This window comes from Ornithorhynchus anatinus, chromosome X1 (genome assembly GCF_004115215.2).
Source record: "Ornithorhynchus anatinus isolate Pmale09 chromosome X1, mOrnAna1.pri.v4, whole genome shotgun sequence".
Classification (NCBI taxonomy): domain Eukaryota; kingdom Metazoa; phylum Chordata; class Mammalia; order Monotremata; family Ornithorhynchidae; genus Ornithorhynchus; species Ornithorhynchus anatinus.
Window position 1 is genome coordinate 48,340,893 of NC_041749.1, and position 9,264 is coordinate 48,350,156.

The following is a 9,264-nucleotide window of genomic DNA, read 5'->3' on the forward strand; positions in this document are numbered from 1 at the left end:
TGCATCTGCATCCAGCGGGTGGAAGCCTGCTCAGCTGTAAGAGGGTTGCCATTCTGTAGCCACCTTGCCTGCAGGAATCTGCTCTGAAATTGCCCAATTTTTCTTCTCTCAATGTCTTCTTGCCTGACTGCACTTGGTCTGGACTCTCTCCATCTGGCTCGGCTTCCTGACTCCTGGGCCACAAGGTCCTATGTTCCCAGAAGAACCAGCAGCTGCCTCACCCAACTATGTCCAGCACTGGTGAATGGCAGGTCGCCAATCCTGGGCAGGAAACTGGCAACTCCATCTGAGGGAGCTGGGAATATTGGTACTGGGTTCCTGACCAACCTGTCTTCCTGGGGCACCTCTGGAGAAACTGAGCCACTGAGCCATCAACCCAGAGCCTGTTGTGCCTCAACTGGTGCTCTTGGAGGAGTCTCTAGGCAGCAGGTGGACAACCTCACTGGTCTGGAGCTCACTTTAGTTAGGGTGAATCTGGTTCCCTCCTGAAGGAGAGCTCAAAGCTGTGTCCTGGGCAGACTGGGCCCATCACAGCATATTCTTCCTGGCTTCTCTGCTACCACTGCTGTAGAGTTTAGGTGAGACATGAATTGGAGGGAGTGTTGGTCAGAGTAAATGTCACCCCGGGCCTTAGCCTCTACCCTCCAGTCTCCCAGCTTCCCAGCCCACCTCAACCAGCATCTGGCACCATGAAGGAGGCTGGGGCTCGGGCTTGGAAGCAGTTTTTCTGGAAACTTGTAATGGAAGGGGCAGGATGTGGCAGCATTTCCCTTCCAAGACTATTTCTGTAACTCAGAAAAGTGAGCCATTTCTCGCTTTGTTCCTTCCCAAGCCCCAGCTCTCTGTGGGCCCAGGAAAATTGAAGTGGACCACTGAGGAGGCTTGGACTATGTAGGCAGCCAATCTGGCTAGTTCTTGCTGTTCTTTTTGAATCACCCCCTGCTCCTTTAGTTCACTTTGCCTGAGGAGATGTTGCCTAAGTGGTTCCTTCTTTCCCCATCTCTCTTCTACCCTGGGCATAGAAGACATAAACCAAGGATGGAAATGAAATGGGGGCAGGGGTAGCCTAGGGTGGGGGTCCCAGTGCTCTTAGAGAAGGAAACATGATAAGATCTAAACCTAGCAGGATTAAGGTCTCCTCTGGGAGGCAGGGAGAGTTGCCTCCCACCCCACCCCTCCACCCCACTCCACACTTGTCCATGCACAGCCCCTGCAGTGTAGAGGGCTCTGGGGGATGCTGGTCTGAATCATGGCTCAGTGCCTGACCATGGAGGTTCTGCTCCCACAGTTCTCCCATCTCCCTTCTCCAGGGTACGCCAAACCAACGTCATCATTCTGCATGAAGGCAGATGTGAGGACAGCAACGCTGCAGGAGTCTCCACACCAAATTTTCCGAGAACCGTAAGCTCACTGGACATTTGGAAGCTTGTTAGTGATGGAAATATTGAGTTCCTATTCTGTGCCATGCTCTGCATCAAACCCCACTGTAGATGCAAGAGACTAAAAGGAGCAGAGAGCAGACCTCTTATTCCCACTTTACAGATGAGGAAACTGAGGACCGAAGAGGCCCAGAGGCTTGCTTAGAGTCACAAAGCAAGTCAGTGGCAGAGCTGGGATGAAAACCCAAGTCTTTTGGCTCACAGTTACCTAGATCTTTCTACTGGTCCTCTAGGCCAGGATTTCTCCCATCTGCAGGATCCAGGAGACCTGCCTATGTGAACCTGAAGCCACTCTGTTCAGTTTGGCCAGTGGCGTGAGGAGTGACCGAAGAGCCGTTGGGCCAAGCACAAGTCAGGTGGATCCTGGCCCATATTCTCTTCACACCAGATCTTCTCAATCAGAAATCAGAACAATTACTCAGCAAATTGGGGCAGCGTGTTGAGAAATTACATTTGGGTAGAATAACTTCATGAATTTAGGCAGTGTAGACCACCGATCGGGACTGTGGGGGCCTGAATCTTCCACGCTGACTCTCTTCCATGGCTAAATTCCCCTGACAATTGTTCAGCTCTAGCTTTCCTCTGACTAAGTATTGCGCCCCAGAGCTGATGAGGTGTCTCTGCCCAAGAAAGAGTCCCCTAGTGACTGTAAAGATAGACCATGCCCTTTTCCACATGTGTTCCACCATTCTGGGGGATAGTGAAAGACCTTGAACTTCTCCATGACATCCTGTAATTGGCCTCTCCCACTCTGCCAGACAAGAGACAAGCATGCTTCCACAGAGGGTGGGGTGGTGGGCAGGGAGGGTGTCACGGAGAAGAAAGGGGGTTGGAGCATTCTGAACCACTCAGAAGGCCCTGCTTGCTGCGCCTGCAGCTTCATGGTCAGCATCTTAGACAATCCTGACTGGCCAGCATCCAGGCCATAGTGAATTCTCTCTGCTGCAGAGAGCGCGTGCACGCACACACACACACACACACACACACACACACACACTCATTCATTCATTCAATCATATTTATTGAGTGCTTACTGTGTGCAGACCACTGTACTAAGCACTTGTGAGAGTGCAGTACAACAAAACACAGACACATTTCCTGCTTATAGGCTAGAGGTGGGGAGACAGACATCAATATAAATAAACTACAGATATGTACACAAGTGCTGTGGGGCTGGGAGAAGGGATGAACAAAGGGAGCAAGTCAGGGAGACACAGAAGGTGCATGCTTCCACAGAGGGTGGGGTGGTGGGCAGGGAGGGTGTCACGGAGAAGAAAGGGGGTTGGAGCATTCTGAACCACTCAGAAGGCCCTGCTTGCTGCGCCTGCAGCTTCATGGTCAGCATCTTAGACAATCCTGACTGGCCAGCATCCAGGCCATAGTGAATTCTCTCTGCTGCAGAGAGCGCGTGCACGCACACACACACACACACACACACACACACACACTCATTCATTCATTCAATCATATTTATTGAGTGCTTACTGTGTGCAGACCACTGTACTAAGCACTTGTGAGAGTGCAGTACAACAAAACACAGACACATTTCCTGCTTATAGGCTAGAGGTGGGGAGACAGACATCAATATAAATAAACTACAGATATGTACACAAGTGCTGTGGGGCTGGGAGAAGGGATGAACAAAGGGAGCAAGTCAGGGAGACACAGAAGGGAGTGGGAGAAGAGGAAAGGGGAGCTTAGTCAAGGAAGGTCTCCTGGAGGAGATGTGTCTTCAACAAGGCTTTGAAGGAGGGTAGAGTAATTGCTAGATTTGAGAAGGGAGGGCATTCCAGGCCAGAGGAAGGATGTGGGCGAGGAGTCAGCAGCGAGATAGGTGAGATCAAGGCACACTGAGAAGGTTAACATTAGAGGAGCGAAGGGTGCAGGCTGGGTTGTAGTAAGAGAGTAGCAAGGTGAGGTAGAAGAGGGCAATGTGATTGAGTGTTTTAAAGTCAATGGTGAGGAGTTTTTGTTTGATGAGGAGGTGACTGGGCAACCAACTGGAGTTTCTTGAGGAGTGGGGAAATATGTCCTGAGGGGTCTTGTAGAAAAATGATCTGGTAACAGAGTGAAGTATAGACTGGAGTGGGGAGAGACAGGAGGCTGGGAGGTCAGCAAAGAGGCTGATACAGTAATCCAGGTGGAATAGGATGAGTGATTGTATTAACATGGTAGCATTTTGGATGGAGAGGAAAGGGCATAGTTTAGCGATGTTGTGAAGGTAGGACCGACAGGATTTAGTGATGGATTGAATATGTGAGTTGAATGAGAGAGAGGACTCAAGGATAACGCCAAGGTTATGGGCTTGTGGGACAGGAAGGATGGTGGTGCCATCTACACACACCCACACACACACACTCACACACGAGCAAACACACTGCACACATGCACATGATCATGTCTATGAATATACACCCTCAACATGCATTCACATGGTAACTCTCCAATCACACATGGTTACCGGACACACAAACACACATGGTCTTGCACACATACATGTGGTAGCACCCACTGATATATGGTCACCCCTACACACACACACACACACACACACAAAACCACACAGTCACCCGATCACTCACTGTATCTATTCAGGCGGATGTTACAGATCCACACTGACTGTGAACCTATGGACTCCAGAGGCATAGCAGGTCCCTGCTCGTATTTCCTATTTGGGACCCACTCTGCGGTGGCATGGGGAGATTGCTGTGATGAGAGAACTCACTCTGGGTGATACCCTTGAACGTCTGTTCACCATGGTGGCATTGGCATGGGGAAGCAGTCTGAGAAAAGACTTTTAAATCCCCTTCCTGGCGAGGCTCAAGCATCTTACCTTCTCTTCAGTTTATTATTTGGAATTAATTTATTGACTTTTATATAAGGATAAATATTGACAGCTACAATAGCTGCCTGTTCCAGTTTCCCCAGATCAGATAACGAACATTAAAGATTGTCGTTGTTTCAGCAGTTGGCACAGGTCTTCTACTGCTCAGCGTTTGAAGGTTCACAATTAGTTTTACTCATCTAAAGGCTGAAGGGAAACTCTGAATCTTCCCCTAACCACTAGGTCAGCCAACGCCATGTTTTCATGGGGGAAGAAGAGAATCAGGGATAGGCACTTATCTCTTGTCCCTTCTAGGCTGATCAGCAATTCAATTACAAACAGCTGAGGCCTCTCTCACCTCCTACCTAAGGTCATAGAGGGGCCACAGGTGGAAGGCCGGGAGTCAGGAGTAATCTTAGGTCATGGGTTCTAATCCAGATTCACCACTTGTCTGCTGTGTGACCTTGGGCAAGTCACTTTGCTTCTCTGTGCTTCAGTTACTTCATCTGTAAAATGGGGATTGAGACTGTGAGCCCCACATGAGGCAGGGACTGTGTCTAACCCGATTTGCTCATATACACCCCAGCTCTTAGTACAGTGTCTGGCACATAGTAAGCACTTAATTAATATGTTAATTACGATTATGATTATTATTATTATTACTGTGCAGTTCAGACCTGGTGGGGCCAAACCAGTACTTGAGGGTCCCTCAGAGAGTCCGAGCCTCCCAATATGACCTGCTGTGGAGGCTGAGCAAAGGGTGCAGGGCCTGCCAAGGGACAGCAAGTGGCACTGTTCAGGAACAGGGCCCAGGCTATCTGGAACTGGCACCACACAAGTAGCAGTTTCCACGAACTAAATTCTAGCCTTCAAATACAAGTTGACTTCAGTTATCAGGATAATTCCAGTGGATAATGATAATGATAATGTTGGTATTTGTTAAGCACTTACTATGTGCAGAGCACTGTTCTAAGTGCTGGGTAATATAGGGTAATCAGGTTGTCCCACATGAGGCTCACCGTTAATCCCCATTTTACAGATGAGGTAACTGAGGCACAGAGAAGTTAAGTGACTTGCTCACAGTCACACAGCTGACAAGTGGCAGAGCTGGGATTCAAACCTATGACCTCTAATTCCCAAGCCTGGGCTCATTCCACTGAGCCACGCTGCTTCTCTGGATGGGCTTTATGGTCATGAAAGAGCCAGGTAACTCAGGCCACGTGTACTTGTCAGGCACTGTGAGCTGGATAATTTGCTCATGTCTTGTCAGTTGTGGTTTTGTGTGTGTGTGTGTGTGTGTGTGTGTGTGTGTGTGCACTTGCACATGCCACTGAGGTTTGATTTGTGCAGCTCCTAACTTCTCCCTGGTCTCCCTGAGCTCACGGCCTCTAACCTCTCCTGTCCCTCCTTCCAGGACCAGTGATGGAGGAGTTGGTGGGAACCTGCAGGGGAAAGTTGAAGCTTGCAAAGTGTGCTCTCACCCTTCTGTATATACCAGGAACCCTTCTGAGTCTGTCTTCCTGCCTGTACAGAACCATCTTGAGCTGCTGGGAGAGGCACCAGCTGATTCCGTCCACCGGCCTTGCCCAGCTCTCTCCTCTAGGGTTATGGGATGCTGTGGGGAGCCCCCACCCTGTCTGTCCAGCTGCTTCTTCAATTAAAGCAAACTCAGCAGAATTTAGTCCTTGGCTTTGTGGGAACCGGCTGCGTCAGAAGAACCTGTGCCGTTGGTGGCGGGTTCATTCATTTCTCATCTCCACATCCTCTACCTTCACAACTGCCACTTAGGCACTTCCATGCCACCAAAGCACTTGGGTATTCTCACCCATCTCGAGGCACTTATGTACATATGTCTCTATTCTCCATTACTCCCTCCTGTCTGTAATTTATTTTCATGTCTGTCTCCCGTGCTAGACTGTAAGCTCCTTGAGGGCAGGGATCATGTCTACTAATTCTATTGTATTGCCCCAAGCATTTAGTACAGTGCTCTGCACACTGTAGGCACGCAATAAATACTATTGATTGATTGATTGATTGTATTAGCATGGGGCCCTTCCTTCCATGGCAGCAGAGTTGATGGGTGGATGTGCCTTTCCCTGGAGTGAGTCTCAGGCTTGGCTGTTGTGCCAGGGCAAGCAGAAGAAGCCAGTGGAAAGTGAACACAGAGCGCTGGGATTGGGGGAGGGTGGGGAGGTGGGGGCAGCACCATGAAGCAGAGAATGGGAACACACTGCCTGCTTTGTAATCAATAAGAGCCAAGACAAGATTTCCCTGTTCACCCCGACTAGCTGGTTTATGATTTCTGCTGAAACAACCACTTGATTGTCAGCTCATACCTCTTCCTTTGAGGGAAACCACGGTTCAGTGAATTTCCAACAATCACAGGCCTTGTGCCGGAAGGTTTGCCGGCTGTTTCTAGCCTGACTGCTCAGGAGATAGCATAATCTAGTGTAAAGAGAGTGGGGCTGGATTTCAGGAGGCCTGGGTTCTAGTCCCAGTTCAACCCCTGGTCTGATGTGTGATCTTGGGCGAGTCACAGCCCTCCTAATAATAATAATAATGATGATGGTATTTGTTATGCTCTTACTCTGTGTCAAGCACTGTTCTAAGTGCTCGGTAAATACAAGCTAGTCAGGTTGGATACAGTCTCTGTCCCACATGGGGCTCACAGTCTTAATCCCCATTTTACAGATGAGGTAACTGAGGCACAGAGAAATTAAGTGACTTGCCCAAGTCACACAGCAACAAGTGGCAGAGGCAGGTTTAGAACCCAGGTCCTTCTGACTTCCAGGCTTGTGCTCTAACAACTAGACCGTGCTGCTTCCCTGTCTCAGTTTCCTCATCTGTAAAATGGGGATAATAATATCCGCCTCTCCCTATCCCTGGGGATATTGGGAGGGTACAATGAGATAACTGATGTAAAAGCACTTTGGAAAAATTAAACCATTATACAAAAAAACAAGGTATTATTCATAATAATTATGCTCACAGCAGTCTGTAACCAAGGGCTGGAACCTCTTTGTACTACCTGCAGCAATTCAGGCTGCCACTATTCCCACCGCTCAACCACTCCAGGAACAGGCCCCAGACATATGGAACTGGGGGTACTTCAGACAGCAACCATCCAAGAAGGGAACTGTGCCATGGTTGCAGTCAGAACACTGATCTGGTGCTAGAAGTAATGCATTTATTAAGCACCTACTGAGTGCAGAGTCTGGTACTAAGCACTGGGGAAAAATAGATGGGTGAGAACTAGACATGGTCACAGGCCCCAAATGTACTCATAATCTAAGAAACAGGGGTAGGAAAGACTGTCAACAGACATGTAAGGAAAGATGAAACATTGAAATCACAAAAACAGTGTGAAAGATAAGGACAAAGATAAATACCACAAATTAAAAACCAGACCAAAAGAGCAGTTGGACACTGTCTTGGGAGCAGAATTTCGGACCCCTCACAACTCGATCCCAACAGCCACAGCCACAGTGACTTGCCACAGAGGCCACTGCAGCTCTTCTAAAAACCCAGTGTCCTTTCAGTGGCTCAGGGTGGGTCAGAAGCAAGGCCCTAGAACAGCACAGGAAGGTGGGGATAGCGGGAGTTACTGGCAGTGTTTCTCAGTGATCTGATGAAGCTGAGGCTGTACACTGCCAATTCTGGATTTCCCCCAGAACTTAGACCATCCACTTTTTTTCATGGTATTTATTAGGTACTTACTATGTGCCAGGCACTGTACTAAGCACTAACTAAGCTAATCAGGTAGGACACAGTCCATGTCCCACATGGGGTTCACAGTCTTAATCCCAATTTTACAGATGAGGCACAGAGAAATTAAATGACTTGCTTGAGGTCACACAACAGACAAGTGGTGGAGCTGGGCTTAGAATCCAGGTCCTCCTGACTCCCAGACCTATGCTCTATCAGATAAACCACACTGCTTCTCTGTTATTCTTCTCTCATATTCTTCCAGTGGTGTCTTCAAGCCCAGCATCTGTGACCTTCCAGGGGGTCATGGCTCAACCTTCAGCTTCAGAGTTGAGGAGAAAAAAATGCAGGCACACAGTGGTCAGTCCACATCCAGATTTCCTGGTCAGAATCAACAGCATTTACTGAGCTTTTATATCTGAGAATGTGCTGGGCATGTGGGGAACATACAAATGACATGATTCTGCCCAGAAAGAAAGTTCAATCCAGTGCAGCAGTGAAGAGAAAAATTGGTACATATACCAAACTGGCATACCCCACAATGAAGCTGGGTTATGTTTCCCAGTAATGTGGATGACTCGTGAATGGCTGTATAGTGGGGCTTGTTTTCCCATAAACTTATATGTCATTAGTGAAATTCCATTCCAGAACCAGCCCTGAATGATGGTTGAATCTGACAGGTAAGTAAAAAATTATTCTGTACATCCCTTTGAGGCTCCTGTATCTTTGCCCCTTCCCCTCACCTGTCCCTAGAGCCTTTTCTGGCCCCTACCTGCACATCAAACTTGGATTCCCCCTCCCTTGTCTCACCAGCCCCCCACCACACCCTTTCCTAACTCCAGTTTTTTTTTTGTTTGAACTTTAATCATTGCAGGTAAGTCAATTTCCTCCCTGCCATCCCCTGCCCTCATCTTGCTCCCTTCTCACTCTCCCCTGCCTCACTCAGTTAGATATTCCAGAGGAGGGGGTGAAGTGGTGGGGGAGTCCGCAAGAACGACTCCGATTGCTAGATATTTAGGTCCTGGCCCTGCCTTTTTGCTCCAAGCAATGGGGAGCTAGCTTCATCTATCCTGGCTATCTTTCTGTTGGAATGCGCTTTGGCCTGTTCCCACCCTCTGCCCTTCCCACGCAAACATTCCCAACATCATTCCCTGGCAAAGGGAGTCCAGTGGCTTCTGGTGTCTCTTCCTCCAATAGAGTGACCAGTTCTATTGCCATGGAAACCAGCAGTGGCATCCACCCTAAGACAAAAAATGTGAGCAAGGAATTGTACTGGTTGGCTTGGAATGCCTTCCC

General features: G+C 48.7%; 1 protein-coding gene across 1 annotated transcript in view; it reads left to right on the forward strand.

Moving 5' to 3' along the window:
* The window catches only part of SPINK5 (serine peptidase inhibitor Kazal type 5), a 57,527-nt gene extending 51,590 nt beyond the window's left edge, over positions 1–5,937 (forward strand). The window contains exons 30-31 of the mRNA XM_029049768.1: positions 1,311–1,401; positions 5,678–5,937. Coding sequence (XP_028905601.1) covers positions 1,311–1,401; positions 5,678–5,686 — 100 coding nt within the window. The 3' untranslated portion in view covers positions 5,687–5,937. The remainder of the gene's footprint in view (positions 1–1,310; positions 1,402–5,677) is intronic.
* Positions 5,938–9,264: the final 3,327 nt, after the last annotated feature.